General features: G+C 45.4%; 1 protein-coding gene across 11 annotated transcripts in view; it reads left to right on the forward strand.

Moving 5' to 3' along the window:
- The window catches only part of KCNQ2 (potassium voltage-gated channel subfamily Q member 2), a 75,206-nt gene extending 64,004 nt beyond the window's left edge, over window positions 1-11,202 (forward strand). For all 11 annotated transcript variants that reach the window (XM_015647711.2, XM_015647712.2, XM_015647715.2 and 8 more), the window contains one exon: window positions 712-11,202. In XM_015647711.2, the coding sequence (XP_015503197.1) occupies window positions 712-1,416 (705 nt within the window). In that variant the 3' untranslated portion in view covers window positions 1,417-11,202. The remainder of the gene's footprint in view (window positions 1-711) is intronic.
- The last annotated feature ends 13,921 nt before the right edge of the window (window positions 11,203-25,123 follow it).

Consider the following 25,123-nt stretch of genomic DNA (forward strand, 5'->3'; position numbering starts at 1 on the left):
GGGTCAGGAAGGGGTTCTTTCAGAGGGTGTTGCATGCATTGTGTTGGTTTTTCTTTGCCTTTTTCCATCAGTAGGACATTACCTTTTAGTTAAAAAAAAGTGAGAGCCCAGAATACTTTGAAAAATCAGCAAGTGGATGTTATAAAAAGGAATTAAAACCTTGGAAGCCTAAGTGCTACTTTCAAACCAGGCACTTTGAGTCTACTTTAGTGAGTTTGTCAAAAGCCTGCATTACTTTTTGAAAACAGCACATTGGTTTCTTTTCCACCATGCTGGACACATTTCAAATGAGTCCCTCAGACTGGCTGCTGGAGCTGCTGGCCTTGCTGAAGATTTAAAATCTTCCTAGAGCTTAAGGCTCAGAAATTCCAATGGCCTTCTGAGCCCAGACAAGTAGAAAGTTCAGGAAGGAGATAGAAGAAGCAAGTGTGCTTCAACTTTTCTAGAACCTGCTGCCTGTCATAAAGATTAGATATAGATTAGATAAGGAAAATCCTGTAACAAGGGTAGCCTTGTAAAAAGGTGGAGAATTAAACCCTCCAGAACAGAGCAATTAAATATTTGCTACAAGTTTGAGATGCTGTGGGTCAGTGTATGTGGAGGAGCTACAAAGCCCAGCCCCACACTCCTACCTTGATGGAAGTTGCTATTAATCAGGATATTAACGTGCTTCAGCCTGCATGAATTGCTGGAACTGTGGTGTTTTTGCAGGTTCAGTCCATGGAGAAGAAGCTGGACTTCCTGGTGAACATTTACATGCAGCGGATGGGCATCCCACCAACGGAGACGGAGGCTTACTTTGGGTCCAAAGAACCAGACCCAGCCCCTCCCTACCACAGCCCCGAAGACAGCAGGGAGCACATCGACAAGAACGGCTGCATCATCAAGATCATCAGGTCCACCAGCTCCATGGGTCAGAAGAACTTCTCCGCTCCACCAGCCCCAAGCAACGCGTGCCCGCCCTCCACGTCGTGCCAGCGGCAGAGCCACGGCTCCTCTCCCATCGGAGACCCCGGCTCGCTGGTCCGGATCCCACCTCCGCCCTCCCACGAGCGCTCCCTGTCCGCCTACAGCGGCGGGCACCGGGCGAGCGCCGAGTACCTGAGGAACGAAGACATTACAACCAAACACCACGAGAGTGCCATGAGAGACAGCGACACGTCCATCTCCATCCCCTCGGTGGATCACGAGGAACTGGAGCGCTCTTTCAGCGGCTTTAGCATCTCCCAGTCCAAAGAGAATTTGGACATCCTTAACAACGGTTGCTATGCAGCCGTAGCCAAAATCAGACCCTACATTGCAGAAGGGGAGTCAGACACCGACTCTGACCTCTGCACACCCTGTGGTCCCCCCCCGAGGTCAGCCACGGGCGAGGGACCCTTCAGTGACATGGGCTGGTCAGCCCCCCGGCAGTGAAGCCTCCCTGCAGCCGCCGAGCCACGTCCAAGCGCAGGCAGCTGCCCGCTCCAGCTGTCCACGTGCCGAACTTCTCCAGGAGACCGACAGCTAAGGCTTTCCTCTTTCTAGGGCACCCTTAGCTGGCAAATACTTTCTTGCAGCTTACTCTGGGGGGGAATGAGCAGGTCCAAGCCTGCATTTTTGGAAGAGGTCACGGTGATGAGCGAACTGGAGCCGTGAAGTCCAGATTTCTTTCATACTCTCTTTCTAAGATCATTAGGTGAAATTTCCATGGCGCAGAGTAAGCAATTTGCATTTCTTGGGAATCTTCAGAAGCGCAGGGCAGGAATAAATCACCCAGCCAGGGCTTTTGTTGATCACATTAACTGGTGGCTGACAAGTGTTAGGTGGGAATTGCTATGTCATGCAGAAGCTGATCACACTTTTAGGTGTTTTGGAGTCACAGACAGAATACATGTCTGTTTCTGGCCTAGGTTTCAGGGCACGTGTAATAATGAGGGATTGTTACTCTGTGGTTCCTCATCAGCTGTGAGGAAGGTGACATAATGCCAATATAATACATGGAAATGTTGTGTGGGCCCCTGGAGGAGAGGGATGGTGGCTGGGATATTTGCATGAGAAGAAGACATGGCCTTAAGTGGGACTTGCTGGGGTACTGCTCAGAACCAGAGCATTTGGAAATGATCCCATCTTAGGAAAAACTCAGAAATATGAGCTTGAGTGCAAGAGGGACAATCCAGAGAACAGAGAAATGAGACAGAGAAGGAGGACAAGAGACTAAGGGGATGGAATTTTATATTTTAAACCATGTATTGTATTTAATTATCTCTCCTTCTGCTGACAAGGGACCTGGGGGTGCTTTGAAAGCAAAGACAAACCAAAGGCATCCCCTCTGGAGGGTTGCCATGATCCCAAGCCATTCTCATGGCCAGCAGGGCTGTTGGGGAGGCACAGCCACCAGGCAAAGGGAGAGGGTGGACGTGCAGGATGCTGTGGTCCCTGCCTTGCTGCGAGTTAAGTGCTGAGTTCCATCCTCTGGAAGCCCTGTTGGTCAGAGTGGGCACTTTTCTTACAGTTTGCATTGTGCCTGAACACTTTTGCACATACTATGCCCGTGAAAATCTTTCCTTCCTTCTTCTGCCCTGCCAAGAATCTCACCCCCACGTTCTCGGGACATCCTTTGGTTTGTTTGGATCCCTCAAGCTGAGTCAAGAGGCCCTGCTTTTTTTCTTCATGGTCTCTCAGAAGCCTCTTGCCCGTGCTTGCCCGCGAGTTGTGCCAATCCCCGTCTGCCCCGTTTCATTGTTGTGGAAGCACTTCCTCTTGGAAAGGTCATTGTGTCATTGCCAGGAACCTCAGCAGCTCCTTCAGCTGGGGGAAAGCGAGGGGAAAAGTGATGCTCAGAGTTTCTTTTGGGACCAAAACAAAGCCACAAAGTGATCCTTTACGTGGATAAGTTGTTAGGGGGTTTATTTGCAAGGGGGTGGATCAGGAGAGGTTTGGTTTGGGATCTGTTTCCAGGGCTGGGACACCAAGGTTGTGAACCTTGTGCCTCTGAACCTTGCTGTGCATCCACAGCCCAAATCCCACATGTGTTTTCTGCTGTGATTTCAAACCCCCATCTTTCCACATTTTCCCTGTGTCATATCAAGAGCCTGTTAAGGATATTTAGGTGACAATTTCATTTCTGTGTGGCCTTTGAGAGGGTGAACATTGATTTGCTTGGGGTGAAGGGAGATTCACAGCCTTTTTCTCTCCTCCTCTTTGCTTGACCAGACACAGCAACCAGGGGAGACCCAGGATAATTTTGGCCTTAGGGAAGATGTGGGTGCAGTCTGACAACTTGCAGACACAAAATAAAACCATTCTTTTGCTAATGCCCAGGGCCAGCACACAGGTCTTATGATGGAGTGAGGAAGAGGGAAGTATCTTCACAACTTTCCCTGCCATTTTTCACCATTCAGGAGGGGAAAACTTTGTTATTAGGGAGAAACTGGGCTTCTAGCCACGCTAGTTCTTTTCTTTCCCCTCTTGAGCCATGTTTTTGTTAACTTCTGCAGTTCTCCCCTCTCTCTTTGTGCTCCAGATCTCCTTCTGGCTCCAGATTTCTTTGTGCAGAATTAACACAGTGATGCCCTTGACTTCCACACAGAGACAAGTTTAAATGCCTAATGGTTGTAAATTGTGCAGATTTGCCTCTGGTGTGCTCCAAAATGAGTTCCTTTCTGCTAGAACAAGTGTCAGCAGGTCCTAAATCAAATGTAGTGGCCTGGGCTTTCTACCAACCACAAGAATGGAAATGATACTTGGTGAGGCAAAAATCAACATTGCTCCAGCCAGCTGCTCACTCCAAATTTTGTCCAAGTCAGAGATAACAAAGATTTATTCTCTTATTTGTTTGCAATTGCTTTTCAAGGCCTGCTGGAAATTTGGCACCAAGGGTATGATACAGAGGCAGGAATGCCAGATGAGGATGAGGATGAGGATGATGTCATGCACTCCTATTCCAGCACAGGTACATGCCTGATCTTTAGTAACAGAACCACAGGATCATCAATTCACAGAACCACAGAATGGTTTGGGTGGAAAGGGACCTTAAAGCTCATCTTCAGGTGTTGCATAGGAAAAATTGAGTTTTTCCTCTTCAACTTCCTGCACTGGAATCTATAAATATATTTTGACTTGCATGTTGAAAAGATTTGTCCCATAATCAGTGATTGCAGAAAACTGGTTTTATATGCATTTCACATGGAATTCACATAGAATTCAGATAGAATTTTTTTTTGAAGGTATGAGATATATTTTTCTGTGGTGTCATACCAAAGAAATTCTGACACACCCCTATGCACAACCATGCCATAACTCATCATTTCTCTTTCATCCAGGCAAAACCTCATGGATTTTGGGGTTAACTTACACTAGAATTAGCTGCAAATAATGCTCATCACTTCCATGAAATTATTGAAGCCTGCATAAACAATGACAGGTCCTGCTTGTTGCTTATTGACATAAATAATTCCATTATTTTCCTAAATCATAGTCCAATACTCTCTGAAAAGTCTTCCCTTCTAATGGCTCAGCTGCCCCATGTCTGTAGCACACATTCCTGGTGGCAATCTCCCACAAGAAGTCTTAAACTACAAGAAAATAAATCAGTTTTGGGTTGCTTTAAAGGCAGTCCTGATAATGAAGACTTTTAAAAGGGTGGACAGGCAAACTTTGTCCCTCTGCTGAGCCTCTCTTGGGCTACTCTTTGCTCCCCTCTTCCTCCCAGATCTTATTCCATATTTTTTGGAGGACAGAAAGAAGTTCTAGGCAATGCTAAGTGTGGCCAGAGGAGTCCAGTGAGGGAGCTGAAGATGTGAAAGCCAAATTTCCAGCAGACCATCTTGAACTGCTCCAGGGCTGCCCATGCCCACACTCGGCTCCGTGCCCAGGGCCTGGTTCCAGCAGTGTCTGTGCTGGATGTGAAGCCGTGACCTTGGACCAGGGCCTGAGCTCTGGTCTCCAAGAAACCTCTGGGCTTTTTTTTCCCATAATCTGGGTCTAGGTCTGGAAATAAATCCTGCAATTGGCCCACCTACATGATGGAGCAATGCCTGGGCTGGGACATGAAGCCACAGTAAGTTTTTGGGTCCTTCAGGTCCGAGTTCAGGTGGTCTGGGGAGTTCTCTGTACAGGGGATGTGGCTGGAGATGTTGCAAGGTGGCCTTTCATAATGTGACCCTAAGACAGAAAAACAGCCATAAGTCAAATTTCCCAATATTTGGGAAGGGACTTTAATGTTACTCAAGTGCAGGTTTTGTATGTGAATTTCCTTGTTGACCCATTTTCTTAATAACAATTTTTAAAGCAAAAAACGTCAAGGAGCTTACCAAAACCAAACCTCTCATTCAGCTCAGAAAGCCATTCTATTTCTTTAGACAGACTGTGTGATAGATCAGATTTTCTAAAAATGCATTTTGTTTCAAATGCTGCTGAATAGGTCCAAATGAATTTTGCAAGGTCATTGCTATTTACAGATAAATAGGTATATTTTTTACATTTTTAATTGATTTTTAAAACTTTAAATTATGTAAATTTTTAGAAAAAGTTTGTATAATCTACCTGAGAAGCCAGAGCATCACCTCAGATACAAATGCTCCCCTTCTAGATAATTGCCCAAGAGAAAAGAAAAACACCTTCACTCACACTTTTCCCAAGAGGGAGCTACTGGAAACCTCATTTTCCTGATATCATCAGACCACCATGGTCACAGCAATGTTATTGCTAAGACTAAAATGTAAGTATTAAAAGAGAAACTGAAATTCCTAAGGAATTTACCCAAAGTTGTGCCACGCAAAGACCCTTAGCAGTGATTATTTTATTGGGCATGTCAAAAAGCCCAGGAGCAGGGTGAGGATTTCTGTTTCTCCATCATGTGAACGCTCAGGCTGAGCGAGCCCTGAGCCTCCAACCCTTTCTTCCCAACACAGCTGCACGTCTGTATCCTCTCCATCCTCTCTCCATCAAGGGTCAGCCTCTTCTGTTCTCATCAGCTTCCTTTTCCTGAGCCAGAAACAAGGAAATCAGATACAAAAGCTCCTTCAGCTGCAGGTAGCATTGAGGAGAAGGCTGTGGGGAGGGCTGAGGGCAGCAGCCCCTCCGAGCCCCACGGGGTCACTGCTGCTCAGAGGTGTAAAAGCAAACCCTTGCTTTTAGCACACAAACACCCCAACTCTTCTGCCTCACGGAGCAAAACCTGCTCAGAGCAGGGGTGGGGGTTCACTGGTTTTTTTAACAATAACAACAGGGTGGGTTTTTAATAATAAGGATAATAATACTGCATAGGAATCTTCTTTAGTATATCTTAGTGTTTGATGCCCCAGTGACACAATACTGCTTGCCTTACCTTAGTGTCTAGAGGGAGAGGGATCACACACCTTTTGATACACTATTACTCACGCTTTGAATTTAGGTAGCAGCGGGGTCCTTTTTAACTTATGAATGTGCTTTCTGGACTATCTCACTGACTGTACTCTCAATTTTGCCTGCTACTGCATGCAGCCTGAGATGAGTAGACAGCAATATGCTCCAGCTGTATCTGCACTCCCAGATTGCTGTAGTACCTGACAAGGTAACATTGCCAAAAGCATCACTCTGGGGAGAGGCTGTCCTCCCAGTGAGCCACCTCGCAGGGTGCTGCGGTGCTTCTGTAGGTTACACTGATATACCAAGTGTCTTTCATGCTGCAGCTGGTCATCACCCATCCCTCTGATACAGCATGCACAGACTCCATTTCTACTGCTTGTGACTACGGGGTAAAAAACTGTTTGTACCTGTGGTTCCTTCAAACGTAAATGGGGAGGAAAGCATATGAATTGTGTTGGCTGTGTGTCACAACCTCCTTTCCATCAGGATGCCTCTGAAAAAGAGCATCCCAGATAGCCCTTCTGTGGGTTTGGAGGAGCAGGCAGTGCCAAGGATGGAGGCCTGGTCTTCATTTCAAAGATGCCATTTGAACCCACAAGTGTGGGACCTGCCATATGTCTGGTTTAATTCCCACAGGATTCCCTCACCTGCATCCAGCCCTGGGGTGCCAGGTGCTTTTGTGCCTGCAGCACAGCCCGAGGCACAGGGGAGAGTGTGACTTCCAAACCTTGGAAACCACTCTTTGGAAATTCCATCCACCCTTCTCTACAGCCTTGGGGGTCTCGGGCACCCTGCAGCTGTGCCATAACCATTCCTCAAGGAAGCATCTCTCACTCTCCTTATGGAGTGGCATTTTCATCTCCATAAATATTTTGCCAGTGTTCTCCCCACTGCAATACCAGGCTGTCAGGAGGCCTTCAGGGTTTGTCCATCTCGCTGGTTTTTGCAGTCTCTCATCTCTTGGCACTGCTGCCATGACCTAGTTTGACCCTGGCCCCATATCCTCCCCTTCCTTGCCCAGACCATTTACCAGGGAAGCTGTAATGCCAAAACTCTGCTCTGAGACTCGGCCTGGCATCACCAGATGCACCAGAGAGCCTTTGTGTTTTGTTACCATGACAGTTTTGCTTTTTATTGGTAATTTCTTTGCTGCCTCATTGAGCCACCACGGCCTCGACACATCCCTGGTTTGTTCTGCTGGAGCTTTTCCATATGGGGATGGGGTCTGTGCTGTCTCTGTGCCCTGTGAGGGTTTGTCCCCGTGGCTTTAGATGATTAAAATGAAACAGGGATCAGGGTCTGGCTCAGGTTTTCTTTTCCAGGTGAACATCTCTGAGGAGAGCTCACAGGCTCTACCAGTGTAGATGTTTTTGCTGCCTGAAGCAAGAGCTGTTTTCAAGATCCTTGTCCCTTTTGGCGACCCACAGATGTGGCTGTGCATGCCAGGCTCCAGCTCAGTAATGGGGAGAACTGGAAAGCAGCTGGTCCAAGCTGTGCTGTTTCCAAAGCTGCCAGTGAACCTGGAAGCATTTTGCCCTCTCCTAATTCCTGTAAATACAGCTGCAGGTGAATTGTTCAAGCAGCATCTGTTTGCCTGGTTCTGAGAAACCTGAGCTCACAAGGTTTTCCAAAGCCCAGTGCCAAGCTCAGGCTGGATTTCACCTGTAGCTATGCCTATAATTTTAGGGCAGGTTAATGATTTCAGGTAGAAGCCATGCCAGAACCTTCAGGTTGGATGGTTCTGACCCCAAAACAAGGCTGAATGTCATGCTGCCAGCAAAGCCTCTGCTGGAATTTCAGCTCCATCTGACAGTGATGACTGTGGACATGGGGAGATGCTCTCTCCTTCCCACTCCACACAGGAAAAGGTCAGCACAAGCTTTGCAAGCCACAGTGGGAAAATACCTCCTTATTTTAACCATGGGCACCTCCCTTTAAAGCAGAAGCAGCATTTTGCAGGAATCCATTAAACTTGACCAACACAGTGGCCATGACCCAGTGTTTTCCATATGCAGTGATGCTCATGGAAAGGATTGATCACAGATGGGGGTGTGGAGGTCTTGGTTCTTTAGCATCTCCACAAACACCATGCTCAGCCTTGCTGAGAACCTGAGGACAAGCCATCAAGGCTGGTGACAGGTCTTTTCTGTCCTGTCTGGTTATTCACACTGCTCCAGCATCTTCCCTGGAGCTGGAGTTACTCCATGCTCCTCTCATCAGGCAGGATGGAGACCTTTTTTTGTTGGTTGCTCTTCCCTCCCCTCAAACACCTAAAATTTGAAGTTTCTTCACTTTTTCTCAAAAAATTCACGCACAGTGTAGAGTACCTGAGACTTTAAGGAACACCGAGGCAAAACAAGAAATAGCTGATAAATGACAGAGATTTTGTTATTTTAAATCAAGAGCAGATTTTAAACATAGCTGCAGTTGCTGCGTGGTGTATCAAATGCTTTAGGAGATTCAATAAATTATTCTTATAAATGTTTTATTCTTTTATCAGTAATTCATATAGATGGGTGCCACTGTTATACAGCAACAACGCTCCACACACTAAAACTATATTCCTGTTTCTCCAATATAGACACTGTATTTATGAAATTTATCTTGCTTGGTGTCACTTTGGCACATTATCCACATGTACTGCACACAGATTGCACATTACATGCCACGTGCTGACAGGTATCTCTACATGCAATCAACATATGTGCATTGAACAGACACCAAAGTGTCACCTGCCTGGTTTGTGATGTGACTCTGGGAAAAGGGAAAAAAAATGAACATCCTGTTCTGTTAAGAAATTCACTGCATTTGAATGCTTCTTTAAACAGATTTTATCAGGAAGCTAAAATACGAGATTGCCTCTGTGATGCTAATTAAAAAAATACCTGAACAAAACGAACAAACACAGCCCATAAATACTTAACAGCTACTGTATTCCTATGTATTCTTCATTGCTATTCATCTGAACTGTAAATTCTGTACAGATTGAATGAAGCTCACAGTTTATCTTTGTCATAACCTGCAAGATAAAAGGACAACACAACTTTGGCTGCAGAAGGGTGTGCATGTGGTTGGAGTACACGCACCCACGTGGGGCTGTATGTGCATGTGGGTGTATCTTTATCAAAACAGATAAAGCTGCATCTGAGATGCACAGGGGGAAGAAAAATTCTGTTTTGGAGGTGAGACAGTGGGTAAAATAAAACCAAATTACTTTTTCAATAGTTTGTTTTGTTCAAAAAAGGAAGATTTGCAGAGGCCATCCCAAGGAGAAATCCCACTTCTGAAGGCAGCACAGGCCATGCAGCAGAGTGAGGCAGTTCTTTGACTGATAATTTATTTGGCTTCCTTTCAAACAAACAAGTATAATAGAGTGGCCAGTGCCAACTTGAAGTCCAAAAAGCCTGTTCCTAAAATGTGTGGCCAAACAGTTGTCCTGTGCTTTTGGAGATCCAAGGGCAAAGTCTTGACGTGCTGTGCCAGGTTGTCCCACGGCAGCGGTGGGAGTGCCAGGGTCTCCCACAAACCTTCTGCCCAAGCAGAGGATCCCAGTGACCCGTGGGTCTTACCTTTGCCTATATTTAAAAAAAACCCTAGGTAAGGGATGTTTAAGAAAAGAAATATTAAAAGCCCATCTTTGATCTTAGAGTTATGGAAGAAAGGACTGATAAATCTGATTTTCCAAGCAGGTCAGCCCACAGACTCCAATAGCCCCTATTCAGAGATTTCACCAGCCTCACCAAACAAATCATCCTCTAGGGCTGAATTTTGCCAGTATTTTCACAGATACAAGATTTATATTGGGTAGAGCTTACCCTTCAGTGTTTAATCTAAATAAACAAAGGCATGAACAGCTAATTTTCTGGTTTAATACTGCTGGATGCCTTGAGTAAATAGTAATCCAATTTTTGTATTGGCCTGAAATTCATCTCTGGGTCCAAAGTTCTCAGCTGTAAGAGCTGCTTCAGCCCTAAACAGGTTACTGAGCACAGGGTACATCCATCGCCGGAGTGTGTTGCCGCTTCCTTGAGATACCTTGACACTACCATGGATAATAACAGCATCTGGCTCATTTGGCCTTACCTGAGCTGGAAATGGTTGGTGTTTTTGTCCTGACAGTGAGAGCTGAGGGGTGAATTTCCCACCGGGACGAGCGTGGGGCGGCACGTCCGCGCGTCCCGCGTGTGAAGCCGGGAAGTTTGGTTGTCCTTTAGAAAGCAAAGACAGCTGCTGCTTTGCTTCCTTTCATTTGCTCTGTTGCCTTGGCTTTCTTGCACTTTCGTTTCATCTCCAAAGAATCTCTCATAATGCCTTTGGTACTTATGTACAATTTGAAAACATTTTGTATGTGTGGAATGAGACACACTTTTCTCTTGTAAAATAGCAATCGGATTTTCCTTTCTCTCTTCTTTTTTTTTATGGTTTTTTTTTTTCTTTTTATTTCTGTTGGTGAATGTGTAATTTCCTCTGTACATTACAATCATGACTTTGTGCAATGTACATTTTATAGGGACAGGTGCCAAGGGAATAACCTGTATTTTTCCTAAGGGACTGGCTGGAAGCTGACAGACACAGTCATACATGGTTTTACATGAGCACCGTGGAAAAACAACGTAGCCCAGACTTTTACACTGAAGCACTGAGCGTGGGTCAGCTTGTACCTTCACAGGAATGACTGTGGCAGCTGCAAAACTCTTTATGTGTGGTGTGAAAACCAACAGGTTGCAACTGGAAGGGAAATGGAGGAAAATTAAATAATCACAATCATTAATTTAAGCCTCGAAGCATCAGAATGGAAAATTTGCATTCAGTAAAAATACCAGAGATTTAACCTTCATGAGATGAAATACACATTTATTTTTCTTTGCACTTCTTCTGTTCTCTTTGTTTCTTTATTTATGGGGGTTTCTTGGTACTTTGGGGATGTATTTAATGGCTGATGGAGAGAAGAGAAACAGGAACCTGATTTCCCAACTTAAACCTCATTTAAACACATTTTTATTTCCAATGTTAGAGTACATATTTTCTTTCTGAGCATAAAATCAAGCTCATAAATCTCAAATGCCCTTAGTTACAAGGACACTGCCTCTTCAGAGTCCTAAAACAATATTGACTCTCTTAAGGTTCACCATCAACCACATCCTGACAGATAAAAGATGGTTACAGAAGCCTTTCACTCCCTGTGCCAGCTCCTTATCACCCTGCTAAAAATGGAGGTTGGTGTCATCAAGGTGGGCTCAGAGCCAAGAAATGGCACTGGGAATGGAGTTACCCATGAGTTACTTTGATTACCAGGCATCAGCCCTAAATCAAAAAAGCTGGATTTTGGAGCAGTGTTGAGGAGCAAAGTGGATTGATTGACAGTATTTCCTGTAGAGGTCTTGGCTGGTGAAACAGCAGTTCCACTTTGTAAGAGAAAAGGAAAAAGCAAAATCCCTTCCTCTGTGCTGATATTTTTTTCCACAAAGATGTAGCATGGGAATGTGGATGATCCAGAGGCTGGGTTTTAGACAGCCTGCCAGTCATTTGGGCAAGGCAGTGACAGAGGCTTGGCAGAATGAACAGTGTGCCCAGGCACAGCAGCCCCTGCTTGTGCCAGAGGCCTTGGCTCGAAGCCTTCAGCAGCTCCATCCTCCCCAGAGCTATTAGAGAAGTCCAGGTGTGAGCATTTCCTGGATACAGCACACTGAGTGGGCTTCAATAACATCATTACACTTTATCTCATTAGGTTTCACACCAGTGAGATAAGCAGGAGAATTCTCACTTTGCTAAGGCACATTCCCCAGTCTGCACAGGATTATGAACAGCATCCAAACACTGTCCTGCTGCATCCCACAGGGATGCTGCTGGAGCCAGACGTGGCACCTGCTGTGCCAGAGCAGAGCTGCCAAGCAGACCTGCAGCCTTCTCTCACTTTTGCCAAGCCAAGAGAGGAGACCAGCAGGAGGAGGCATTGCTTTTCCTTGGGTATTGGACTCCTGATAGTCTGGGAAAATCAGAAAGGCCCTTTCCCTGCAGCAGAAGTAAATATTGGAGTCTTAGAAAAAAAATTATATGAATACAAACTACTTATATCCCTTAGGAGAGCAGTTGCTATCATGGGAACGGATCTACCTGGTCTTCTCATAGATACAGCTCAAGGGAAACTGATTTTTATTTGAACAATTTGCCCTCAGTGCTGTTTATCTCTTGGCCCTTCAGGATGCCAGTTACCTTCAGTAACTCAGTGATGATCCCATGCACAGCCTCCTGACTCTAACTAAATTTCAGAATTTAAGTAAAAGTGATTTTTTTCAAATTAGTGCAGTTATTTGGAATTGTATATGCAGTGAGAGAGTCTGAAGTTCTGCAGGAGGAACTCATTGCCAAAAACTCTGTTCCCAAGCAGAAATCCCAGTCTGGGTATTTTTTTTTCCCTTTTTTGCTGACTAATTAAACCATTTACTCTCCTTGAAAATTAATAGAACATTTCTTCCTCATTCACTGGAGGGGTAAGCAGGTGTTGCAAGATTAAGGTGCAGTTTGTAAAATCTCAGTCCTGCTTTTGAGCACTGCATTGAAGACACCCAAAGCTGATGCTTCTCAGTCCAAGGTGAAAAATAAACCAACCCCAGCTTTAAATCCTGATAACACCTGATTCCAGCATTTTGATTTTAAGCTCAGGGTGGTCAGAAACCTTTTTCCTTTAAGAAGCTGTGCAATAACTCAGTGGCAGAACAGTGAATGAAATCTCTCTGATCCATTAAATGCTACTCCAGCTCTGTTCTGGGGTATAATTTACCCTTATTACTTTCTTGGCAGCTGTTGCTTGTTTCCTGATGAAACCCTGTTTCCATCAATAGTAACTTAATGGTGGTTTTGGGCATAAAGTGTCTTTCTGGAAAGAGAAACCATTTTCAGCAAGGTGGTCACTCTCTTTATATAAGGAAGTTAATAATACATAATTAAAGAGAAAGGCAGACAGAAATTGAAGTGGAAGGAAGAGGGCACGGGACACACTTTAAAGGATTATGTAATTTGGTATGAATAAAGGATTCAGTGAATAATGGAACATGAGACTTTTCATACAAAACTCATGAGCAAGTTTTTTTATCTCCTTGTTCTCAAAGGACTGTTAGCATGAGATGGAGAGAGGAGGTTTCAGACACACCTAAAAAGCTGATAAAGTTATTCTTTACACCATGGTTGTTAAATAAAACAAACAAGTGTCCCAGAGCTCCTCTTTCCACTTTGGATTTCAGAGATTTCTTAGCTTCAGTTGAGCCACTCCTAGATATTCCCCCATCACCAGACCTATAAATTACACATTTCCCAATGATTTATTGAACAAATGTTTTAAGATGCACTGACACACTTTATCTCTCCAAATTTCTACTACCAAAAATGAGTAGAAATCCTTGCTGTTTCTTTTTCTCCCTCTGTCACTGGTCAGCATTGGTGACTGGTGTGAGGGTTTTGTAATACTGGCATATCTTTAATTTTTGTAGCTTTCTGCTCAATTCCTTTTTGAGCACAAAAGCAGCGCATGAATTTGGGACTGGCTCTCCAAACTAAATAAAAACCACAGTTGCTGCGTCCTTTCAGGTCCTAATTTCTTCTTAAAGAGTAAATGCTAAAACATTATTTTATAGTTGGCTTTTTCCTGACTCAGCTGAAGCTTTTACTGCAGTCAGATGATGAATACAAACCAATGAATGCACTTTTAATTGAGTGGTTAAAGCAAACAGCAGCAAGGCACAAGAGATGAACTGGGAGAACTGGTGCACCACATAACCCCATCTGCTGCTGAGCAGTGGAGCATCATTAGGGCAGCTTTTGGAGCAGCTCAAAGCCGAAATTTCCTCTCCAGCCCATCCTGCAGAAAAGCTGGAGCTGCTCTCCGTGGGGAGGGAGGTGAGCAGCTCTCCTCGGAGCTGGACCCTAGAGGGCAGAAGGAACCTGCAGCTGGGCTGGAGACCCAGGGCTGCTCAGCATCACCTCGGTGGAGCCCCCTCCCTCCCTCCCTTTGCCAGCTGAGCTCCTGCAGAGCCCACATTCCTGCTGGGGATTATAACTCAGCACCAATTTACACAGTGAGGACTTCCAGGGAAGCCAGCTCCATCACCTTGGAGATGTTTTCTCCAGGGAGAGGCAGGAGATTGCTCAGGCTGTGCCCCAACCCACCTCGGTAGTCCAAAGCATCTGGATTTAATTTCTCCTAAATAAGGGAAGAAAGCAGAGAAATTTGGGGTCTTTCCTGATTTAACAAGCCTCCCGTAGGATACCTCACCCTTGCTTTTTGCAGAGTGGAAGCAGCACTGTTGGTAAAAATAAAGGCATCCAGTGAAACTGGGTTCCTAAATGGGGCAAAACATGTTTTCTTACAAGGAATGGGGTGTTCTGTGAAGTGGGAAAAGCTACTGTGTGGGAAGAACCAGAGACAGGAATATTAATGTTCCCTGGCCTCTTACCCTTCAAGCTGAGGATGGGAGGAGAAGAAACATTATTTCGGTTTTATTACATGATTTATTGATAGTATGGAATATATTATTCAAGGCTTCCTTCTCATCTGAGGTCTGCAGGCTTTTTGTTCGGCATGGCAGGAAGGGCTGGGATGGGTGGAGATCCTGTCTTGTTTTCCCCATCTCAGCCACATCCCTGCGAGTATTTCCATGGTAAAATAAGGGATTTTAGATTAAAGTCCTGTGAAATTGGTGTGCCAGGCTGTGCAGCCACGAGCCTCTCCCCAGCAGAGGGTGCAGGAGCTTTATTTCCAGAGTCGATGGCTCCTCACATGTTTAATTTGGGATATTTGTTCATGCAGTGCTGGTAAACTGACCCTGAGTTCTTTCACCTGCATTGTGTCCTGCAGATTACAGAGACTGTGCTCACCCCATCCACATCCACAGGTTTGTCCTGTGAGGAAGGAAGGAGCTCCCACACAGGTTGGGGTGCACTTCAGCTGGAGGGATAACTGCACAATTTCTCCCATCTTGTACAAGTGCAGGCTGTCCTGTGAGGGGCAGAGCTATTTAGCTAATGGTCACACGGTTCTGGGAAGATGTATGGCCCTTTGTAAAGCCCTGCTATGGCTACTCTGCAGGACTCATAAAAGGCAATGGTGCAATTCATCTTCCACCGCAGCCTGGAAGCCTCTGGGACCTGCTGAAGAGCTGATTTACTTCATCCTTTCCTAATGAAGAGAGGGCTGGGAGGCTGAAGCTGGCCTTTGAAGGAGATGCTGTGTGATGGATATTGATAGGGAGGGTGTTCGATAGAGAAATGGGGTGGCTGGGAGAGGAATAAATTGCAGATTGCTTGCAAATCAAATTTCTGCAGCTTTCAAGTGGGTGAGGTGGTGTTACACAAAATGCAAAAAAAAAGCTGTTTTCATGGGCTGGAGTTCAGCAAATGTGGGATGAGCACCGCTGGTTCTGCAGAAATATGAGCTCTTCAGGAATCCCATTTCCCCACAGCATCCCAAACTGCTTGACAGGGCAACCTGTGCTCTCACATGAGGGTTTGGGGACACACAGGGACAGGGTGAAGGCTCCTGCTGCTGTCCAGTGGCTGAGGCTCAGCTCAGAGGAGGCACAAAAAAATCCAATATCACCAACACAAAATTCAGCAGCATTTAAGAATATTATCTGCCACATTATGGGGTTGTGTAGGAGTAAATCTTAAATAGGCTTTTCACCACATTGCCTGCAAAATGGGAATTTTGATCAAAGTGATTGAATATCAGTGCTGCACCTCTATCATCCCAGGTGAATGAGGACCTGGAAAAACAAAATAGAAAGCAAAGAACTTTTCAATTTCTTTAATTTCTAAGATTTCCAGTACCCAGGAACCACCAGTACCGACAGATGGGATGAAAGCTCAGTCCTGTGCTGTGAAAAGAGACAATTCCTTTAAACTGTCAGAGGATGGATGTGCCAGGTGCTGATCTTTATTCAGCATTCACTCTCTTGCTGTACAAGGAAGAAATGAGAGTCACTGAAAGGAAGGATCCAGCTGAAGAATGAAAGAGAAGCCAACCTTGGCTTGCAATGATAAATCCTGCTCCTTAATACAGCGCTGCTGCAGAGCCTCTTGCTCTTGCCCTGCTTCCAAGCAGAAAAGGTTTGACTCCCAAAGCCTGTTTTCTCCTTCAGTCCTCACAGATATTGATCTGTATGAAAACAGATTTTAGAAGAAGGAGGGAGAAAACAGCCCCATGACCTCCACATTTATTCAGCAGTCAGAGTCACTTGAAAAATATCTTGATTATAGCTTGGCAATTTTTTCAGGCTGGGCAGCTGATGTAGGCAGAAGAGAAACACAGGCAGCAGAATTTGCCTCTGTACTCTGAATAAAGACTTATTCTAGTGGGGGTTTTGTCCAATTCAGCCCTTTTGAAGCAGAGTCCAGGTAAGGGGCTTTTTGTTCTCTGTTGGCTGCTGCTCAATGGGTGCAGCTCCACTGTTTGCTTTTATGAGAGAGCTGGTGAGAGCCTCATCACCCCCACATCCTGTGGGATTCCCAGCATCCTTCCCAGGAGCCACTCATCTGGGCTCCAGTGTCACCTGTGACTTGTGGGACAGCAACAAGGGTGTCCCCAAGCACTGCTGACACCCCACTAATAAACCAGGTTTATTCTTAGGCTCTGGGGCGTGGAGGGAATCACAGGACAAGTGAGGGGCTGGAATTTTGGTGGCTGTGACTGAGCATAAACAGAGTTTTGGATTCCTGATTTTGATAAAGCCAGACCCTACTGAAGGCAACACACAGAGCTTTGCTCACAGGGTTTTGGGAAAAGTCTTGAAACTTTTCTGTTTATGGATGTTGTGTTAGTGTGAGGTCAGAGAAATTTCCAGGCATCTCATAGATGGGGGGGCAGATGGGATTGGTGCCTGATTTCTGGAAATCCTTGCTCTTGTGGGTCCTTGCACTGTAGTTACCATTTTTGTGCAAGGTATGATTTATGCTAAGAGAAAGAAAAATTAAAAAATAGCAACTTCTACAGAGGAAAAGAGAGGTTCTGTTCTCTTGCCTTTGGCTAAAATATCTGCAGTAACGTTGGCAAAATAAAAGGAAAAACCAAGTTTTGTTTTTCATGGACATGGGGGCAGAGAGACAGAGGGATTGTGAAGAAAGCTCCAAACTGACCCTGACCTCTCCCTCCTGGGCAGAGATTTCCCCTTGCCTGGGGTTTTTATGAAGATCTGATCTCTTCTCAAGGATTTTTAAAAGCATTTAATGAGTTCCCTGTTTGGAAATCAAAAGCCAACAGCACCACAGTCTGCTCTTCAGCATCTCAGGGATATCATCTCCAGTGTTCTCTCCCTTTCTGGAGCAGTAAAGGCAGGCATAGAAAATGAATAAATACCTTAAATATTTGTTAGTCCTAAAACTTCCAGCCAGCAGCTCCATGCAGTCAAGGCAGTTTCCTTGAGGTCTACACAGGGACAAACACTGAAAGAAACGCTCTGCTGGAGACACTCATTAATCCCCCACGGAGAGAGGACACAGAGGAGCTCTGAACACTTCTTCAGATGTTGAGAGCTCCTGGGTTTTGCCTTCTGTAGAGCTGCAGATGCAGAGTCCTGGCCAATTCCTGCCATGCCACTATTTGCTGAGTGAATTAAAAGTCTGTGCTTATCATGGGCACACAAAACAAGCGTTATCTCTGTAATTAGACTGTTAAAACCACAGCACAAGCTACAATTTCTCATGATAATAAAATAGTTCATTAGCATAAGTCCATCAAGAACAGATTTTAAAAATAATTGGTTTAGATTTTGAGCTAACATCTGCTTTGATTATTAGGTCTTGGACACTTTGGTTTTAATTGGACAATTTAAAGAAAATGTTATCCAGTGCCTCCGATCTTCCTTCAATAGAAAACTTATTTTTAAAGAAGAGTTCTGTGAAAGTTTGCCTGTCTGTAAAGAAGTGTGTGTGGGTAAAACAGTCTGTAATAACAGCAGTTACAGCTATCCTTAACTGTAATGGTGGCCAGGGCACAAAATTAAAAGGAAGTGAAACTGGGTAGCATTTTTGAAAGGATTCATTCCCATCCTCTAGATCTGAGCACAATGCCCTGGAGGAACCAAACATCTTGCAAATCACAGTTTCTTCAGTTGCTGGAGATGCTGTTCCACCTGGAGTTGTGTATTTTGAAGTGACTCAGGGACATTTTTGGGGTCCCAGCCCTGGAGTTGTACAGCTGCCTGCCCCGATGGGCTGTGCTGGCAGAGAACCCGTGACAGGCTGCAGAGCCAGGGACAGAGAGACAGAGTGAGCTGCTAGAAATGGCCCATGAAGTTTTCTGTTACAGAGAATGGATCACATGGACAGAACACCAATTTAGAGAGCTAGAAATACACAGCAGATGGAAGGGACCTGTTTGTGCCAGAGCAGAACTTGGCAAGGGGTGGCTGAAGCTGTTGAGGTAACATCAGTTTCTGTTTCCTTGGAAAGCTCTGTGAATTTTTTAATTTTTTTTTTAACCTGAAATCCTATGGCAAAAAAAAAAAAATTGTGATCAAAACAAATTTTACAGCACATGAGGGAGAAGTATCAGGTCACAGTGATACAAGACCCTTAAATATTCCTCTTCCAAAACAATGTCAATCCTGGCCCACCCCTGGTGCTTCTCCTCCTGTTTTTCAAACTCCAGCCTTTGGCATTGCCAGACATCTCCTGTTCTGCTACCGCTCTTCAGCAAGTTTGTATCACATTCTCAAATCATCCTCTCACTGTCTGCAGAAGCTTGGACCATCTTCTCCCCAGTTCTGCTGTTGCAATCCCACTTTGCACAGCCCATCCTCCCAGGCTTCCCACAAAGGTCTCTCACAGGAGGTCAGAGCTCTCCCAGGTCACTGCTCCCACAGAAATGATTAGAGAACCCATCCAAACAACTTTTCCCTTTCCAGCCCAGATTTCTGGAAATAGCAGCCTGCCCACATTTGGACAACTTGCCTGAGATGAGGCAGACGAAGCCTCTAAAACTCTTTCCCTGACATTCAGAGCTGCTATTTTTTAATGCAAACTGTTGCCTTGGTATTTGCATTCGAAATGGGTTTGCATTTCCTTAACTCTGGTGCCACCCCCTCGGCAGCAGGGGAGACTCTGTAGTTTTACAGGAGTATTTGAGGCACCAGGATGTCCCTGAGACCTTTGCTCGTGTCCCCAAGACCTGCAGTCCTTGAAACACCTCACTCACAGGATGCTGCTGCCCTTGGCACTGCCAGGAGTCATCCCAACAGGAAAATCCCAGTCCTCAGAAACCAGTGGGAAAAGAACCAGTTCTGACACATTCTGTATTCCAGTTCCCTCCTTTTTTTCTTCATGATTTCATGACTTAGAAGCTGTAATCAAACCATTTTGTTTTCTCAAAGGCATTTTAGAACAGCTAGTCATTCAGCATGGATCAGCTTCTATGGAGCATTATATCCTACAGGAAGAATAAGACATAGTGTGGATGATCAAACAGTTAAAATCTCTTTTGCCTGGGAGCAGAACACCTGAATATGAAAGGTGATACACTGGGTCTTATTCATACCAAGTTTTTCTGGATTTTTTTAAAATTTTAAATTCAAATTATTGACAGGTAAGAGAGGGTAGTTGCTACTGCCAGGTAAAAATATATTTATGCTGAAAACTCTCATAGCTTTTGGCAGTTGAGGTTAAGATCAGTTAAACTCTATTTAGAAAAATAAGGAGTCACACAGACTTCAGTGTGGGGATATCCTGAGCTGTGAAATTTTCAAAAGGAACAGAATATCTCTGGAATTTTATACACCAACTGCTTGAAATGTGGAAGGATTTGATTGCACAGAGCCTACCATGCCTGCTCTAATATGATGACAGATTAGAAAGATGGAAAGTTAAAAGGGTATTTCATCACTCTCTTTTTAAGGGCTGCTTACTGCACTCACTCATTCCAGCCATTGGATCTACAAACCTGCACAGAACCTCACAAAATAAAAAAGGCTGGGATCAACCCCAAGTTTTCAATGTGGGTGTTCAGTGCAGATTGAAAGGGAAATGAATGGATTGAGTGCCAAACATGAGCACATTTCTCAGGAGAATGAATCAATTCCAATACACTCAGGGTGAAGGAGGAATTTCATGTTTTGGTAACTTTTCCTGACACTGTAATTCATATGGACCCTGCCTGTGTAAGTGCTGACCTGGGTGATTTTCCTGAGGAAAACTCAGCTCATTTTCCCCCTGTGACACCACAAAGGGCTGTAAACTGGAAGAACCCCTGGGTGCCTCCTGCTCCATCCCCCTTCCCAAGCAGAGAGAACATCGGTGTTAGACCCAGATTTGAAGTTAGACCCAGTTTTGAAGTCAGACCAGTCTGCTCAGGCCATTTTGCAACCCATTTTTGGATGTCTGCAAGGATGGACATTTCACAGCCTCCACAGGAAAGCTGCAGGGGAAGCCTGAAGCTGAACAGCAGAGGGGTTGACACGATTTTCACTCTCTGCTGATGACCCAGTGATGGGCTGCTCTTACCAAAACAGAGGCAGCCCTCAGTTATCTCAACTCAACAGACCCATAGACAAGTGCTACACTTGTGCAGTTTCTCTGCCAAATCATGTAAGCACATAATCAAATGAAATCAAGTCATGGCATGACAAGTTTCAGCTCAGCAGAAGAGAGAAGAAAACCTTGTCTGTGTTTTCATCCCCTTAGATGGTGAAATGTATTTGCTTAAGATTCCTCATTAAATCAGTCTAACTTGGCCATATTACCTGGCACCCTGGGCCAGTCCATGCTGATGTGGGCTATGGAAACAAACTGGGGAGCTCCCCTCTGTCCTTCCCTTTTCCTCACTGCACAACCAAGTTGCCTCACTGGAGATTAAACACAAGGATGCTTCTTCCAATGCAAATGAGGCATGAACCTCAGGGGACATAAGTTTATTCACCCAACTTGTCTGTTTTAGAGCTGGTGAAATTCAGCCTGTGCTGAAGTGCAGACTTTATGCATAATCTCCAGATCACAGCAGTGCTGGCTGGAGAGTGCTCCTGGAAGCCTCTAATCCAACCTCCAGCTTGAAACAGGACTAATGCCAGCACTTGGTCAGGCCAGACATGGCCAGAAATTCCTGACCTTGTGGATTTTATCCCTGCCCTTCACACTGTCCTATTTTCCCCTATTTTTCTCACTCAGTATTTCTATTATTCTGCCTCCAAGAACCCCCAGCTGCCATCATGCACCACTGTGCAAAAAGATGCACAGAGACAAAATGGATGTGATTTGCCTGAAAAGTGTCGAACCAAGCAAGAAACAGCAGTGTCTTTATTTTGCAATTGGAGACACATGGAGGTGCAGATCTGCCTTAGGGCACGTGGAGGGCAGAAGGGACACAAGAAGAAGGAATATTGTGGCAAGGGAGGCCTGAGCTTGTGTCTCAGGGTGCAGCCACAGACAGCCTGGTGGGTGTGATGGATGGGGAGCGAGAACAGCAAAGTGTCAAGAACTCAGTAACCTGATGCCTGGAACAAACTGGGTTTTGGAGTTCAGAATCACAGGATCACAGAATGACTTGGGTTTGAAGGGATCTTACAGCTCATGTCATTCCACCCCCTTGCCATGAGCAGGGACCTTCCAGTATCCCAGGTTTCTTCAAGCCCCATCCAACCTGACCCTGGACACTTCCAGGGATGGGGCATTCCAAGACTGATTTCTTGCTGTTTCTTCTTTTCTAGACCCCAACTCAAATTTTATCCAAAACAAGAAAATCCCATTTGTCTTCTGATCATTTCCCACCACAAGAGCATCCTCAGGAGGGGCAGTTCTTGCTGATCTTCAGAGTTCTGTCATCTTGCAGCAGCTCATGATTTACTCCCCAAGAACTCCTCACAATCAGAGGTTGCAGGACCTGGGCCTGCAATCTATTCTGGGAGAAGAATCCATCTTCATTAACTCTGGAATCAGTCATGTGCATCCAAAGTCCTACGTTAATAATAACCAGTCCCATACTTGATTAAAATGGGGGCACGAGTCCAACTCTCATTAAAAGCAAGGGCCCAAATCCCATAAACATTCCTGGAGCTTTAATTACAACAGAACAGAGAAAAGACAGCAGTTAGTCATGTACTTTCTGACAGGCCATTGAGTTGCTCTGTATTACAAGGGCATAGGGAATAGAGATCTTATTGGAATGCACCGAGAAACAGCAGCCCTCAAAAGAGCCCGAAGAAAATGTCTACCATATTTTAATGATTTTTTTCCATCTAATTTTCCACTTAAACAAGGCAGCAGTATCAGTTTGCAATCAGCTGAGACTCTGGCACTAGCTCCCAGTGCTTCCTTATCACATTTACAACAGCTCTTCCATACAGCGTGGCAGGAATTAGCATTCAGGACCAGCAGCAGGGCAGGCTCTCGAGCCAAGCACCTGTAGATGATAGAAATTAAAATCAGGAGCCAGAGCTGAAAGCCAGATCTCACATACAAGCAACCCAAGTCTCCAGAGATGTAGTAAAGAGTGGAGGATTTCACACTGCATTGAGCATGAATGGAGCCTGATTTCTAGGACTAAATCTGTTCTTATTAAAGGCATACAGAGCAAGGCTAACACACGAAGTAGGATTTGGGATGGGGGGTTCTGCTTTACCACAGATTAATCTTGATCAATCACTTGTTTTTCCATTCCTCAGTTCCCTGTAAAATGAAAATGGCAGTTTCCTCCATCCACCCTTCAGGCTGTGAGATGCTGAGACCTTCTGGGCAGGAGGGGCTGCAGTGGCAGAGGTGCTTGAATAAACTGTTCAAACACCAAATGTTTATTTGACTGGGAAAAATAATCCCATCAAGAAAAAATTAAAAAGCACAGACACCCTCTTTCACCCATTATGGAAGAGAAAAACCTGCCTGCATTGAGGAATTGGGGACAGTCCCTGGCTGAGGTGACCCTGCTCTGTTCCTGACCGTGCACTGAGTTACCTGAACACAAAACCTCTGTGTTTATCCCCTCAGCCTCGTCTGCTCACGCAGCCCAGTCCAGCAGAACCCTTATCTGGTGCAGGCAGGCAGCTCTGCACGGCTCCAGGGCTTTGTGCCTTCCCTCTCTGTCTTTGGAGGAGTGATGCTGACCTCCCTCATCAAGCCTGTGGTCACTGACAGCTCCTCTACCACGGGCTCCAGATGGAGTTGGTGCCTCTCCATCCCACAGTGCCCCACCCCCAACGTTTTCTTTAAACACACACTGGGAAAAAACAAAACCAAAGCACGATTTTCTTTAATTACAGCCATTTTTACAGTGCCATAGACCACGAAAAGGTGAAGCTCACCATCACATCGTTTCATCAGGTGAAAGAAAGCCTGGCTGCACTGACCCAGAGCAGCTCCCTTGCTCTGAGAGGCAGGAGCCGCCTGCTCACGGTGTTTTAGCTGGGCACAGCTGGAGGGAGGATACAGCTTTACCCCCGGATAACTCAGCTGTGATTTGCCCTGTGCCCTCAGAAAGGAGCTCAGAGGACTCTATCTGGACAATGCCTTTTGTTTTCTTTGCCTGCTCTCTTTGCAGCCTGGGGTTACACACCACAATGGAGGTTTTCTGTTGACCCCCAGGTTGTGGGCAGCAGAGCCTGGCTGTGCAGATGTTCCTTAGTGGATTTGGGCTGTATATCCCAGATGCCTGTTATCATCTCAGGCACAGGGAGGGAGGATGGGGTGTGTTCCTCTCATTCAAGTCATGGCACTCAGGTCCTGACCACTCAAACTGACCCAAAGGAAGCTTCTCCTGAGCTGCTGGAGTCTGACTTTCAGATATTCACGTGTTCCAGGCACTCACTGAGGTGAGAAGTGTTTGTAGTGTTTGAAAGACCCAGATTCTGACTGGAAAAAGTGAGGCAGAACCCATCTTTGGGGTCAAAGACAGACATATTAATCTTCTTCTCACACCTTCCCAAGCAGGACTGAAGCGTTTGCCAACCCTTAGCTGATATGAGGTAGATGAGAGTCTGGAAAAACAAGATTATACTCCCTGAGCACTTCAAAGAGAAGTGGCAACAGTTCCATGCAGCAAAACCAGCTCTGCCTTTCCTGAGCACCAGGGGAGGGGACAGGAGATTCGCCTGTACCAAAAGCAGCAAAGGGACTGTCCCCATCCCTGTCCCCGGGACAGAGGGCCTGGCCACCCCTGCCATCTCCCCCTTGGCCACTCCACAGGCACACTGCAAGCACTGCAGCAGCTCTCTCCTTCAGCAGCACTAAATCTGTGTTCTGCTTCTCCCTGGAGTCGTCTTTTCATTGCAGATGGCACGTGATTAGAGTCCTAATCGGCTATTAGCTTATCAGCAGCATCCCTAAGCACTGACCAACCCGCAAGAACAGAAAGCAAAAGGGAATTAAAGAGCAGTGGATTGCCTTGTTTAGCTTATAAGGGTTTGCAGGAAGCAATTAACTGGAATCCTCTTGATTGGTATTTTGTAGAGAAGGATGCTCCTATTGACACCTTGGAGGAAAAACTATTATGGGAAGGAGAGTTAGAATGCGAAGGGAAAATATATTGAAAATTAATTAAGCTTATCCTTTTACCTTCAGCAGAGAAAACAACAAAAAACAACAAAAAAAGGTAAAATGTTGTTTTTGCCCAGGCACTATTCCCACCTCCACAGGCTCTGAGTCACTCTGACATGCACAATCCAGGGTGTATCAAAACCTCATCTGGCTCTTGCAAGATCTGTCAGTCACATCCAGAGGTTGCAAAAAAGCAACTGAATTCCATGATTTTCACTGGAATTATGCAGATTTGTATCCTCCCCGAAAATTTGGCCCTTCCTATGCCAGGCATGACACAGAAAGGGGC

Source organism: Parus major, chromosome 20, assembly GCF_001522545.3.
Source record: "Parus major isolate Abel chromosome 20, Parus_major1.1, whole genome shotgun sequence".
NCBI lineage: Eukaryota > Metazoa > Chordata > Aves > Passeriformes > Paridae > Parus > Parus major.